This window comes from Poecilia mexicana, unplaced genomic scaffold, assembly GCF_051168715.1.
Source record: "Poecilia mexicana isolate PSO_F unplaced genomic scaffold, ASM5116871v1 scaffold_4, whole genome shotgun sequence".
In the NCBI taxonomy this organism is placed as follows: domain Eukaryota; kingdom Metazoa; phylum Chordata; class Actinopteri; order Cyprinodontiformes; family Poeciliidae; genus Poecilia; species Poecilia mexicana.
The window spans coordinates 19,215,132-19,230,557 of NW_028263373.1; the positions used below are offsets into that span (position 1 = coordinate 19,215,132).

The window sequence follows — 15,426 nt, forward strand, 5'->3', positions numbered from 1 at the left end:
CTTCAAATATTTCTTTCTTGTGTCTCAGAGGGTTTGTCACCTCATCCAGCTGCAGCATTGGTTCAGGCTGAGGTCCTTCTCTCATGTAGGTCATCAGAAACTCCCTGACTCGACTCAAATCTGATGCCCAGGACTCCTGAAATAAACACAAAAAAAGAAAGCTGAGGCAAAGCAGGCTCTACGGATTTTTGTTTGTGTGTGTGTGTTGTGCTGGTGAGCACTCTGTACCCTCTGGTCCATCTGCAGAAACTTCTGGAAGTCGTAGAGGGAGATCTGACAGAGCTCTGGTCGATCCACATTTCTACGAATACACCAAACTTAAGATGTTAAACCACAGATGTGTGAAAGCTGAACAAGAGTAAAGGTCAGCTTTCAGAGAAAAGAGATGTGATACATTAGCAGACTTTTTCCTTTGGTTGGGCCAAATCTAATTACACCACTTTTAAGGTAATGCCTCTTAACATGAGGAAAATGCTTCTTGTGCACCAAGCAGAAACAGAAACAGTTTAGTGCCAGTAAGACAGCACAAACACATGGAAACATTTTCTGAAATACAAAACTGCTGTAATAAAGACCGACTGGACAAGTACACTGGGAACACTGGGGTGTGAAGGAGGAGAAAACGGAGGTGAAGGTGGAGGAACTCACCGCAGGGGAAAGGAGAGATCCAGCTGCTCAATAATCTGAGGAGGTAGAGGGAAGGATCCAGGTGAAAGGCAGGTGTGAGGAGGTCAGGTGAGGCATAAACACCAGAGGACAAAATGAGTGTAGAGGTGGGAATTGTCAAAGTATCAGTGTAAAACTCACTAAAGAGGGACTCGGAACCTTTTAACCTATTTGTTTCACTTTACGTCATAATTAAGTCTTTGAAAATCGGCTGGGCTTTCGTGCTTTTCGTGCAACTTTTGTCTAAAACTGTTTGCCAGGCTTTTTATGAAATGTGACTATTAAAGCAAAACTGCATCTGGATTAGACTGAGACTTACACTCCTCTGAGCGTCAAACATAAGCGTCCTGTAGAGCTGTGCAAAGTTTGAGTACAACAGTTCATTCTTTGCCTCCACCTCCTGGAGAAAAACACAGAAAAGAGGAGTTATGACACAAACTGGAGCTAGGCTCAGTTTCAAAGAGATCAAAAACACTAAATCATGAAGCATCTGGCCTGCAGTTTGTCTTTGAGAAAGCGCATGTTGGGGACTCTGTAGTTGATCTGAGGCAGAAGAGCTTTGACATCTTTCAATGTGATGCTGCAGAGGAAAGAAAAGATAAGTGTCAGTCATACTATCACACCAAGAAATGAGTCGCCAAGAACAACTTAAAAGACAAAGGACTTTTGCTGTAGACTTTTACAGTAAATACCCTAAACAGTTGCTTTCGGTGTGACTTTATTTGCCTCTAACACTGTATTTTGATCAAATCTTATTTTTTAATGGTGCTTCAGGTCATCGAGAGTCACAGAGATTTTGTTCTGTCCAGCTTCTATCAAAGCACATCAGTGAAGTTGAGGTGTTGACCATGTCTTAACGGAGGATGCCAGTAGGTGCATATGCTTCAGTTAGCCACACATTTTGTTTTATTCAAAGAACAGCACATGGATAATCATTTGGTAATTAAGTAAACACATGGTACAGTCAGAAGCAGAAAGAGGAAGGAAGTTCATAAAGCAGGTGGAGGGGAAAAAAGTCAATTCAGTCCTCTGAACCAGAGAGGGTTTTTCAAGGTCATCGACCTGGATCTCCGCTCACTTTGAGTCCGGTCACTTCCCAGGGCTCCAACTGGCTACTGTTTCTATTTTCACAGAGGACAGGAAGTTGCCCTCACCCTATTCTCTCATCACATCCTGCTTCTTATCAAGCCGTGACAGGCTCTTTGTCCTGGAGAGGCCGACACCAAAACAGAAGCATGAAGTCCTAACATGTTCTCTGATGACACCTAGATCTGGTTTTACCTTCACTTTTGCCAGCTGTTGCAAAGCTGCAGCATTCCTCACTGGCTGCTGTTAAAACTGAGATTGGGTGTTGACATGCTTTGCGGTGAGTCACTCACCAGCCCTCATGGTTCCTGTCCATGACTTCAAACTGCTTCCTCAACCACCTGCAGAGACAGAGGAAAAGGATGCTGACTGAAAACTGATCTGAGCTAAAATGTTTACAGGAAAGTAAGCAGTACCTGAAAAAGAAAAACAGACTTACAGCTAGTTTTTAATGCACTTTTTGTTTTCTGTCTGACTCAGTGGCGGAAGAGAAAGAATATTTGATTAATGCTAAATAAAACCAACAAGTTTCACCTTCACAGCACAACTTACAACTCACCGTAACACGTGTGAAGTGTTAATTAATTGCGTGTATTATTTATGAGTTTGTCTGGTTAAATTTTTGCTTTTGGATGTTTTAAGCACAATTAATTGTACGTAGAATCGCAATAAAACTGTAATCAGTTGTCAAGCTGATACGGTCGCCACAATCATAACAGCCGGGCAACATGTTAATGAATCAACCATGGGCCCAGATTACTGGCAGACAGGTGACATGTCTTGCATCATTCAGCAGCTTGAAAAAGAAAACTTTAAGTGTCTTTATCTCTCCTGCTGGCTCATCAGCTGCCCTTTTGTGTTTTTGCTAGCAAGGCTCAACATGCATGGGGCCTGTGCTACCGGAGCCGGTGCTGGTGTAAATGGTGTGGGATGTGTTTTCCTGGCACACCCTGAGTATCTCACTTCCAGGATAGAGCACAAAAATATACTGCAAATCATCTCAAACTGGTTCCTCAAGTATGAAAATGAGTTTACTGTAATCCAGCTGTCTCAGTGCAACACCTTTAAAATGTGGCGGAACAGGAGACTCTTCACATGAATCAAGTCGGCAGATACGCAGCAACTGTGTGATATGTCACATGTGTCTGAAACCTTGTTGAATCAATTCAGAAAATAAAAAAGAATGAAGGCAGTTCTGAGGTCAGCAAGGCATAGTTGATAAAAAGCCAAATAGGTGGACACCATAGTACACCAAGTATGACAAAGTATTTACCCTGAGCCTTGAAATTAGGGTATTAAATCTGAAATGTTTGTTCATGAAGTAACAAGATTTCTGTCAGGGTTACAAGCACATGAAGCATTTAAGATTTATTGGGATTCAGGTTCATCTGCTCTGTCACAGGTCTTCAGGTGTTCCCTTTCTTTTTCTCAAGTATAGTTCATCCTGCACTTACTTTTACAGATAAATAAATATTGTAGATATAAATGCAAATACATATTTCAATAAGTACGTAAGTAACATTGTTTAGTTCTTACGGGTGAGAACTGTAAGCACTGCAAAAAAATAAAATAAAATAAATAAATAATATATATATATATATATATATATATATATATATATATATATTTTTTTTTTTTTTTTTTTTACGTACTTTAAACAACTCAACCTAAAGATGATCCGAATGAAATTCGTTAAACATCATTAAAATCAGCTGATGGACCCTTCCTAAAAACAACTTCAGAAAAACAGACAAAATCAGCCTTTTCATTTCCTCCCAACGTTCCCACTAAGCTGTTTGTCTGCTTCGCAGCCTCGTGGTGTTTTCCTGCTTTCACCCCTGACGCCCAAAACAGCCTCTGAACATTCACCGGTAATAAATATTTTTATCTCCAACTAAATATTTGTCTTCTCTGAGTCCATGTCCAGACTGGCTCTTCCCTGCTGCAGCCAGACGACACTAAATGGCATCCAGGGTGGGGAGCACTGATAAGTGCTTTAATGACTTCAGAAACATGTAATTTTATTGCACTGTAAAACCTACCAGTCTGTCAGCTCCTGACTGGAAGGTTTATTTAGCTCATTAATGCCAGCACCCTCCACATTTATTGGTGCCTCTGCAAAAGATGTTCCTAAAATTTAATTAATCTTAATTAATCTAGGTTTTAGGAAAATTCCGTCTTTAAGTGGGGATGTATTTTATTATTGCATAGGCATGGAGAGTCCAATACTAATGTTTCTTTTATAGATAACCACTGGTCTTGAAGTAAAAAAAAAAATGAAAACAGCGCAAAACTTCATCAAGTAGTTTTCACAGAAACTGCTATGGCATATTTTGGAAAATCGAATGATTTACAGACCTTTCTATTTGCTGTGGTGCTGGTGCTCTCTGGGTATCGACCATCAGCCAGTTCAGACCCGCGATCCACATGTTGACTTCCTCTTCACTGTAGGCTGACATCACACAGAAATAAATATAGAACAAATCAGTAGTATCCTTTAGCAAATTTTTTGGGACAAAATATTAGCATCATTGACAAGCTAAGCAAATCATAACTGCCTTTACATGTTACATAAATCCCTGATATACAAAATAAACTAGTTTGGCCCCAATATAAAACCATGTGGTACCTCACAGGCCATCATCAATAAATCTCAATTTTCATTACTTAGTTGTGCAAAAATAGTTTCTAAGATAAGTGCGTATCACAACCCAAAACATTTATTTTTCTACATTTGGTAGAAAGGAAAAACTGTTGTCATTTCTGATGAGTCAAAGTTTAACATCAGAGGAAATACTCAACCTTTGGTAAAGAAACAAACAGACAAACACGCATACACAAAAACGCATTGTATGTAAAGTAGCTGTTAATTCTGAAAATCACTTGATTAGTGTGTGATTTTTTTCAATCAAGATAGCCTTATGCTTATGGAAATTGCAGACCTGGAACATAAACCCATGTGAACAACTGTTGAGTGTCAAACCTTTGCTATCTTTGTCTAAAACCAGTGAAGTCACTAATAATAAATTCTCGTTAGATTTCAGGATACAAGCAGGGAGAGGGTTTGTTGAGCCAAAGCATTAAAGCGGGAAACTTAAATCATACTGTTGGCTTTAGACCAAACAAAATATACAGACTCTGGAGCATACCTGATTTTTAAAGATTTCTTAGGTCAAGAAATAAATCTACAAAATAAAAGCAGCAAGTTTTGGGACCTTTAATCTATCCGAATTTATGCTTACCTGCCAAGCTGAGCGTCCGCAGGCGAAACTCGAGGCCATACAACACGATGAAGCAGTGGGCCGAGTCCAGTTTACGAGCCTCCTCCGGGTACCGCTCAAAGTCACGCGAGCCTTTCCCCAACCGCAGCTCCCGGATCTCCCGTATGTCAACTGGGGGAGGAAGAAGAGGAGGAGGAGGAGGAGAGAGAGGAAGGATAGAGTTGCATGAACCCAAATATGTTCAACCATTAATCACACTGTGGCACGTTGTTCATTTCCGTGCCAAACACACAGAAACCTGTTGCTGGAAAACTGCACAAATGGTCACTTTGTGAGCAGGAGACCAGAAACAGATTCACAAACATCTCAACTGTGGGCTGCAGGAAGAGTGAAATATCTGCAGACATCTTTAACTGCAAGAATACTTTTCAGATTCACAAAAAGACCTGAAGTTTTTATTGTACTTTAAAGTTACTTTATTCTGGTCAAGCTGACCAGTAAAAGCTGCGTCAATGGGAGGGAAAGGGAAAAAGCAGACTTTTTTTTGTTTGTTTTTTTTTGGGGGGGGGTTTTGTTGGTTGTTTTTTGTTTTCAAAGTAATAATGCAAGTTGCTGCAAAATAAAACAATTCTCTATATTACTTGTTTAAATTTAGAAGAAAACTATGAAATGTTAATTTAAGGACCTTAAGGACATTTTAATAAGAAAATAGTCCTAAAGCAAAAAGATTAAGTCAATTTTAAGTTTGGCAAACATCCTGATTTGCTCATGTTGATGTATCTTTATGAAACAAACCCGCGAAGTATCACATTGTTTGGTTCTTTGACCAAAAGATGGGTACATGGATGTCATCAGGATACTGAAGTATGCTGATGATACTCCCTTAACTCTGATAAATACAAGTCATTTGCTTAGACCAGGGGTGTCAAACTCAATTTCACCGAGGGCCACTTCAGCATATTGGCCCCCCTCAACGGGCCACATTGACGGTACAAATCAGGAGTGCATCCCTGCTAAAACACCCCAGACAAACGGTTGACTTCCCTCATTCAGGTCTGTAGAGGCTTATAATGAGTCAATGGTCCAGGTGTGTTAGAGAAGGAATGCATCTAAAGTTGCAGATGGTCTGGAAAACTAGACTTGGGCAGCCCTAGCATAAATGTATGAAAATACAATGTTAAAAATAAATTAAACACCTCATATTGTTAAATAACTGATTTTATGTATTGAAGTTTTATATATTGCATTTGAGTTCCCATGGCCTATAAAATGCTGGGGGGCCACGAGTTTGACACATGTACATTACGCCATAGAACTGCCAATTGGTAATTGAAGTAAAGTAGCTTCGATTTCAAAGAAGCCGACTGGCAAATGAATCATCACGAAAGAGGAAGGCTCTTGTTGTCTCACTGCACCCCAAGAGATGCATAACCGACAAAAACCATTTCTGTCTGGTTTTGAACCAGAGACCTTTTGCGTGTAAATCAAACATTATAACCACTACACTACAGGAACTGAACTTCTCTGCTTTGTTTCAGTTTGAGGTTCCAAAGTTGATGATGTGAGATGCAACGCATGAAAATTTCAACTGAGGTTTGCAGTCAGATGCCTGGATTCAGAGTGCAGACCATGACACCACAGAACCCTTGTTGACCTTTAGTAAACACCTGTGATGAATAGAACATGCAAAATCTGTTTCTGTCTGGTTTTGAACCAGAGACCATTTGGGTATGAAGCAAATGTGATAACCACTACACTACAGAAACTCAGCTCTTTGCAGTGTTCCTGGTAGATGATCCACATTTTGTTAGAGACTAATGAGCATGGAACGATGTCAAATACCACAGATCCTCTCAGAGAGCACAGTAACTTGGTGAACAAACTGTCAGACTTATACTTGTGCCTAATTTCACATTACAGTCCATAAACTAAGCTTGGGATCAACAAATTGTATTAAAGATGTCATTAGCAGAGACAAATGGTTCTACAGAGAATTGGTTAAATGGCTAAAAAATAAAATCAATACTTACAAATAAAAAATGGTTCAAAAATAAAATTAAGACATTAAATAAAAATAAAAAATATCTGTGAAATACAATCAACAGTTGAAAATTAAAAATGGTTCAAAAATAATATCAACACTTCAAAATACAAAATCTCTGGAAAATAAAATATTATGTATGTTGTTTTGAAAAACATTAGAATATAAGCACTTTTATCAAATCTTCATTGTGGTAAGTTCTTCTTAAATCCATGGAAACTCAACAGTTTGTAAGGTAGGTGAGTTAGCTCAGCAGGTTAGAGCACGGTAATGCTGAGGTCAGCGGTTCAAACCCCATATGGGGCAATTCATGTGTAAGGTCTTTCAGACAATCAACACTTCAAAACAAATAAGGGTTCAAAAATAAAATCAACACTTCACAGTTCAAAAATAAAATCAACACTTCAAAATAAATAAGGGTTCAAAAATAAAATCAACACTTCAAAATGTATAATGGTTTCTGTCTGTTCAGCCCATAAAATCAATACTTACAAATAAAAAATGGTTAGGAAGCGCACTACAAACCTTTTGCTGAAATGGCGGTTAAATTCAAGTCTCCATTACAGACCACAGAAAACTAAAGAAAATGCAACGTTGTGTTAATCCATTTGAGGAGCCGGTAGTTTATCTTGAGGAAATAAATGACGATGCAAAAGTTAATTAGACTGTAACATGCGCAGTCCGCTGCTCAACCACTGCGGAATTAGAAAGAAACCGCTGGGAGAAACTCATCCAGCGGATTTAACAAATGGAGCCTTCTTGGTGCTCGTTACCAAGGAGAGCGGCGCTCTGGAGGAGCTGCAGACGTAACATCTGTCCGTTTCGGAGAAGCGAAACCACGCAAAAATAAATAAATAAATAAATAAATAAATAAATAAATAATCCTGGTATAAGCTCACACCGGACCGCACAGGGTAAAACACTCACAGAGTTCAGTTGATCTGTTTGGATCAGACAGATCCAACTGACTGATGAATTAGCGCAGATTTTTCTGCAGATGGAAACCAGGAGGAAGTTGTTCAGACCCCAGCGGGTGAAGTGATGCTAATTTAAGTGAAGTCGCTTAATTTAATTTATTAAAAGTTATTGGGGCTTCAGTGAGTGTTTTTTGTCACTACGAGAAAAATGTAGATGCATTTATCTGCTTAATCTGTGATGGGATCTGGATTCACGGTGAATATTAACTAAGCCGCATAAAATGCGACTAAATAGCCGATGTTAATATGATTGTAATTTCACGGATAAAAATTGTACATGACCGATTTTTTTTAAATTTTTTTTTATGTTGTCTTTTTTTTTATGTTGTCGGTCAAGATAACAGATAACAAAAAAAGTCTAGCGCCACCTGCCACCCTGACACCAACTCACACACATCTTCATTCACAGTCTCACTTGTAAATCGATTTTTCTTTTCTTGGACGTTTTGATGTTAGCTTGTCGATGTCTCAGTCTTATTCGCTGGGAAAATCAATAAGCAGCTTGAGGTGACTCTGCTGCTCTCTAGTGGCGAGAAGCCGTAATGTTTGGCTGGTAACAATTGGAATGCATTGCGGGAGATGTAGTTTGTAGTCAATTCGTGCTCAAAACCTATTTTAAGTCAATCATCGGCCTATAAAATGCTGCGGGGGGCCACATAAAATGACATGGCGGGCCACATGTGGCCCGCGGGCCTTGAGTTTGACACATGTGGCTTAGACTACAGAACTGAATTGCTTAATAACAAAGAAAGGCTTCTATGTATTTATGTATTAGAGACATAAAAGTCTGATTAACTTAGTCCTCAGCTTTTAAACTGAGATTGTAATGTTTGCACCAAAGCGTCTGAAAAACAAACTGCTTATTGTCAGTCGATAACTCTGGATGGTGTCCTTGATCTCATCTTTGGTGTCAAATTTGAGCAGGACAAGCCATTTAAATCCCAAAATAAACAGAATGAAACATTTGAATCTTGAAGTTGCATACAGACAGATTGTACCAAATTGTGGTATCCGTGTGGGCCAAGCAACAACCTTGGGTATATCTTGTGTCAGCAGTGTGGGTTTGCTCTTAGCCAAATATAAATGTCTATGTCTAAAACAGCTTTCATAAGATAGGAGTCTATATTATATATGAATATATATATATATATATATATATATATATATATATATATATATATATATATATATTATTTTTTTTTTTTTTTACCAAAGTATATTATGTGTTGTAATTTAAGTCATAAAAATAACCTTATAATGTGTCCATTGTCAAAGAGTCAAAGTCTGACAGTGTGTTAGCAGTGAGTTTAGCTGACTCTGAAGGGTTAAAGGTTCAGGAAGCAACCGCAGAATGTGATGTAAACTCTGGACTCTACTTTCACACTTGCAGCAGTTGACACACCCACAAAGAAAACCTCCAGCTTATTGACATAGCAGATGTCCAGTGCAAACACACATAAACACACTCTCATAGACACTCAGCACATTCACACACAGCTGAACAGCTTTACAAAAATCCTTGAAAACAATTTTCCACAAGTGGAACTTCTTCTACGTGAAGTCAGCGACTTTATACCTTTTGGGCACTGAAAAATACGTCTTTACGACTTACGTCGTTTATCCAGCATATAGCAGACAAGAAATAAATCATGTTCAAATCAATGTGGGTTGCCTTCAGGAGGTTGTAAATAATCCTGAATCAAAGAGACAAGAGTAGATCTGGTTCTGATCTGAATGGTCTCCATGTGCAGGGAGAATGTTTGGCATGAGATTAACTGAGAGCATCATCTTCCTCACATGGTGGCTGGATTTTAGTTGATCGTTTTAAGAGATCATTCTTTGATCTCCATTCAAGTGTTCAAAAGCAGAAATATAATTTCATATTCAAAAAAGTTAAAAAAAAAACATTTACCACTTTGTTAAAGATTAACATTTCCATGCACTGTAAAAACTCTTTTTTATGTTAAAGTGGCAGTGTTGAAATATTTAAAGCAGTTAAAGCAACGATTGATGTTTTCCAATTAATTCTGGCTCGCATTTCTCTATGAAAAAGTTTTCAAATTTATCCAAACTGCACAAAGGTTTCCGCTGTCTGTCCTCACTTCCTGTCTAGTTTAATAACTAATCGTCTCTCTTGTGACGGCACCAAAGACAGATTGTATTGCTCCATATATGGATATAAAACAGGTAGAAGCAGTTGGGCTGACTATTATTGCTTCAACTACAAAAAGAAGAATAACAGTGCAGGAACCATGGATGGTTATCATGAGGAAACAAAAAAAAGGGAAGATTCTTGCAGGTCAGGATACAATGTTCATGTTAGAGGGCCTGAGTCAAAAGATGCATACTTCTGTAGCATCATCAATTTATTTAACCTTTTGACAAATTTGGTACTGTACTTGAAAGCATACAGTGTTGTGCTATGAAACTTTCTCACTATTAAAAGTAATAAAGAAATACCTATATTACCTTATATTCAAGATTTAGTTCTGAAAAACATAAATTAATTTAGTTTCCTACCAGATTAAAACTAACCTAAACTCATGCATTGCAAGTGAGCAGCAGTTTGATGGCTATCAACTGTCTTCCTCAGAGTAGAGTCAACTGTAAAGTCTGGTAATGTAAAGCATGGTGTCATCTGCATACAGGTGCACTTCAGTTGTAGGTCCCTAAATTGGACCTACAACTGTCCCTGAAGTTGTAGGTCTTTTTTTGCATTCCCTTTATAATTTCCTGCCACTGAGTTTGGGCGTTGGACATTGAGGAAAATAGGCTCTCAGCACACAACACACCACAACCTTTCAATCCTGGCCTTTGCTGTAAACACGGCTGTGATAAGGACACAGCGCTGCTTCAGCTTCCAGGCTGACATCACCTCTAATGAGCATGAAGGGTTAGAACATGAGAAACATACAGATGACTCAGATCTGATGTTCTACACTAGTATGTTTCCTTATCAGAGCTGCTTCATCGGCAGCTGTCTCTCCCTTCTCTGTTAGCTCTCAGTGCTAGAGTGAAATACAGCTTACGAAAACAGCTGCATGTTCTGTTGACCTGAAATACCCAGCTGCTCATAATTGCAGAGTATTTCCAGTGAAGTAAACTTGTTCGTGGTACAGTTGGCCACATCGTTCCCTGCCAGATGGCACCCCGAGTTTAGATGAAGTCCAAGAAATTTGATCAAACTAAAGAATTACAGAGGTTCTGGTGGAAGTGAACCCTTCAAAAAGTGTCCAGTGATCACAATGATGGACTTACATTTGAAATACAATCCTTACATCTTTTATGCTTATATTTTGGAATAACCACAGCAATCTTCACAACTATTGTCCCTTCCCTGGATAAAAAATGGTAAAAAGCATTAAAAGAAATTAAGCTTTTACTTCAGCAGCAGAATGTCTTTTCTATTGTTATGTGGACAAAAACTTCTTTGGGTCATAGTCCAAATGGCTTGGGGCAGAACAGACTGGTAAATCAAGTGCTTTGCTTATTGGCTTTGCTCTTTTACCATAACAGACTGGAGCAAGGTCCTAATTACTGCAGCCGAGGCCCCTGTCTGTCTATCCATCTCCCACTCTATGCCACAAAACACCAAGCTACTTGGCATTCTCTGTTTGAGGGAGATAACACTGATTTTATTCAAATTGCCATGTAAAAGCATTATCAGCATTTCTTTAATCTAGTGAGCTTATTCACAAACCGATAATATACTGTACCCTGTGAGAATAATTTGATGACATATGAATCACCAGAAATGGAAAAAAAAAGCATTGTGTTACTGGAGCCATAAAGTATAGTTAAATATGCAGCAGCCATATTGGATTTTGTACAGAGGGTTGCTAAAAGACGCTCCAACTTTTCATGTCAAAAAGTCCCATTTCAGGAGTGTTCCAGTTCCTTTGTCAAATGTACAGTGCAGGAATTTAAAATTTCAGAAACAAGTGTAGCACAATAAAACGTCATCATATTTTTACAGATTACAACACATAAACTACTCATCAAAGGAGTCATGCGTTGCAATTTTACAAGGCATATAAAGCTCTGCTACTATTAATACATCTGTCTTCAAACTGATTTAGAATAAAAAGAAATGTTTCCATGAGCATGAGGACACAACAATCTTGGACTACCACAATATACACGGAGCAAGTCAAAAACTGGATTTCAAGGTTGTTTTCCAATGTGCAAAATAAAGTATTTAGCTAAATTTCACTGATGTTAGTTTAGCTTCTGTTTTTAAGGAGTTAACTTTAAATTTCATATGAGCAAAGAGCAAAGAGCTGTTCAAAAGTACTCATTGCATGAGTCAAACCACTTGTAGTACCAGAGGCGCCTCAGTTGTGTTCCATGTCCCTCCTTCCTGCAGAAGATTCAGAGCTTTTGTTTTCAGTCCTTCAATCTGAGACGGGAAGGGAGACACTCCCTGATAACCCAACACTTCCTGTGCCTCAGGATTTTATACATCCACCGCTTGGCAAGGCACTCATCTAAAAGCAAAACACAGAATCAAAGTCTATGTTCTTGCTTTTTTTTTAGCTTATTTTAGCATTTTTCCTGGTGTAGTACCCAACTCTACTGAAGCTAAATCCTACTGAAACTCGTAGGTCCTGGTTGGAGCTGAGGTGAGAGTCAATCCAAGTTTTGAAAAAAAAAAAAAAAAGATATCTGCAGAGATTTGTGTGTGGTATGATAAAGCAAATATTAAAGCAAACCACAGGAAAAAGAAAAACAAAGAGCTGGCAGAGGTGATGAGTTAGGAGGTCAAACAGATCAACGTGAATAACGACTTCAAAACGCAAAAGAAAAGCGAAAGAAAACAGAGTGAGATGAGCATATCTGAAAACAAGCAGGGTGTTTAGGTAAACGTGTGGGGGCCGGAAATTTGGAAATTATAGCTTGGAGGAAAAGAATGGAGAGATGAGAGCAGGAGGAAGCAAAGAGGTAGAACTGTAGGAGATAAAGTGAACGAGAGACCCGCTGAGTTCCTGGAATCTACTGGAGGCTTCGTCCGGTGGGAGGTTGTTTGTAAAGGGCCGATTTGGGGTTACGAAAACATGTGTATGTATGTGTGTGTGTAAAAGGAACATTTTCATTACTCTGCATGAAAATGCTTGGATGAATAAACCTGATTGGGAAATATAGTGGGGTTTAAAACCAAAGACAGAATCCTGAAAATGTTAAATTAGAGGAGAAACCATAAATGAGACAGGAATCTTAGGAAAACCACAACTTCATAATATAAGCAGACGAAAATATTAATCTTTCAAATAATGAGGAGATGTGTGCAGTGGATCTGATCAGTCAATGTGCTACATGCAGATTCAGATCAGATTCACTACAGCTGCTGGCAATTCTGAACACAAGAAGAGTGAACAAACAAAAGGAACCAAAGGCTGCTCAAAGTCAATCTGGAAGAAGTTTGGAATTTGTTTTCTCCGTTTTTGCTTCAAGAGAAGCTTTTAATTTGAAAATGGGAGTTGACACTTTTCATATCCACTCTATATTCAGACGAAACGTTGGTGTATTCATGTTACGCCTGTTCATACTTTTACTATTCGTTCCTTGTCTTGAGTTACCTACATCTGTCTGATGTGAAAAATATCTGGCCTGTTCTTCTGAGGCCGAGGGATTATTTTTCTTTACAGAGTTCTGCTATAAAGTTAGAAAGTATGGCAGACAGAAGGAAACTCTATCATGCCAGTTGAGAATGCTTAAAGTCGTTCTTTTTCTTTTTTCTTCTGCGCCAACTTTAACTGCAACAAATCCGTCTTCAGACCACAAAATCCGGGTTGCAGACAATAGCCTCCACGCCCTAGACGGGGCGGATGGACCGCGCGACAAGCGTCTGCTGCTTGGGCCCACATCCAGCCAGGAAGCCTGAGGCCAGTCGAGGATCCGTGCGACAGCAGCACGCCGCCGTGCCTGGAGAGTTACTGAGAGGTCGAAGTGGAGGAAGCAGAGGTCACAGAGTTGTGCTCTGTCTGTCAGCTGAAGAGGCCGTGACAGCGCGTCAGCTGAGCGGGGACTCGACCGGCCTTTCCACGACAGAATGTCACATTTTGACACGAGGAGGGGGAAGGGACAACCCTGCAAATGTGTGGCTTTGGAAGGTTTAGATACTAAAGACTGAATGGAAATCAGTATTTATTTTAAGTTATTTCCTACAACAGCGATTAAAAAGTCTATGACCTGGAGGAAGAAAAACCATCCGAGTGTTGTATTAAGTTCTCTTGTCTTTGTGTGTGTATTTTAAGGGGCCGGGCTAGCCAAGCTTAGAAAACTAAAATTGTGAAATAATTTTTGCTTTTCTGCAGGTTTAAATAAAGGTTAAAAACAGCAGCTCGCTAAAACAACTCAAAAGCAGCAGAGAAGCTTTCTGATGCAGCAGCAACCTGCAGGACGACTCTTGTATCTGCTCCGTTTGGCTGACGAAATACACCGGCAGGTCATCGACGCCCGATATGAGACGAACACAAACCAAGCTCCTTCCAGAAAGAATGCAGCAGGAGGAAACGGTTACTGGTGTTGAGTTTCTGTCTCCATCAGCACGATTTCTGACACATTTGAGTCAACATGACCTGGGGAAAATCTAAACGATGCACAGGAGCTTTGCGATATGCAGTGGCTGGGACGTTTACGGACTCTTGAGAACTGATTTGGAAAGTATCCAACCTCCCTGACACAGGAACAGAACGCCTCATCTCTGCTGATATACTGCTGCGTTTCAGTCTGCAGCATCATCTTGTTTGCACAGCCTGGGCCTCCTCGTTGGCTGTCTGACCTGGAAACTGATCTTAGCAAAAATATTTTACAGGATGTATCGTTCCTTAGAGAGAAGGCCTGCGGCAGGAGTTACAAATGAGAAAACTAAAGCAGATTTAGGTCGTATACATTTTTGGTTGTTTAATTTCGTTGTCGCGCCACTGTCCAGCCCAACCCTGTGTCTCTCAAAGCCTAAAACTAACAAGCATCCTCGCTGAGTTACAAGTGAACAGACATCAGCGTGAAGACTCACAATCCATGCTGTGTGATCAGCCAACATCTGTCTGATGTCAACAGATTCTCCAACCTGAGCCGCTGACCTGCGCAGCTCCTCCCATCTCTGTGTTTCCATTGACCATATAACTGGCCAAATTAGAATTACAAAAAATAAAACGCTTGGAACACAGCAATAAAAAAACAACAAATTTTCTGATGAGACATTTTTGTGCAAGAATGTATTTCACACAACTGCGATGGAAACACTTTTTTTTTCATATCACACGAATAACATGATCAACAACCAGATGTTACCACAGGTGGAAAAGACAAAGCAGAAGACAGGGAGTGGTAGGAGGAGATGATGGCGCGGCATGTTTTTCAATGACTTATCGCATGAATAAACTTATGCACGTGTGATTTTAGTTGTGTTTCTTACGTAATGGAAACACTGTAA

The 15,426-nt window shown here is 39.4% G+C and overlaps 1 protein-coding gene across 2 annotated transcripts in view; it reads right to left on the reverse strand.

Moving 5' to 3' along the window:
• Positions 1 to 15,426, reverse strand: part of LOC106919104 (1-phosphatidylinositol 4,5-bisphosphate phosphodiesterase gamma-1-like) — a 29,576-nt gene that overhangs the window by 11,624 nt on the left and 2,526 nt on the right. For both annotated transcript variants that reach the window (XR_001418553.2, XM_014989280.2), the window contains exons 2-9: positions 4,995 to 5,144; positions 4,111 to 4,204; positions 2,046 to 2,093; positions 1,162 to 1,246; positions 986 to 1,066; positions 649 to 683; positions 229 to 301; positions 41 to 136 (exon numbers count right to left, since the gene is read on the reverse strand). Coding sequence is in view for 1 of the 2 variants with exons in the window: in XM_014989280.2 (XP_014844766.1) it covers positions 41 to 136; positions 229 to 301; positions 649 to 683; positions 986 to 1,066; positions 1,162 to 1,246; positions 2,046 to 2,093; positions 4,111 to 4,204; positions 4,995 to 5,144 (662 nt within the window). In the remaining variant the exon portion in view is untranslated. The remainder of the gene's footprint in view (positions 1 to 40; positions 137 to 228; positions 302 to 648; positions 684 to 985; positions 1,067 to 1,161; positions 1,247 to 2,045; positions 2,094 to 4,110; positions 4,205 to 4,994; positions 5,145 to 15,426) is intronic.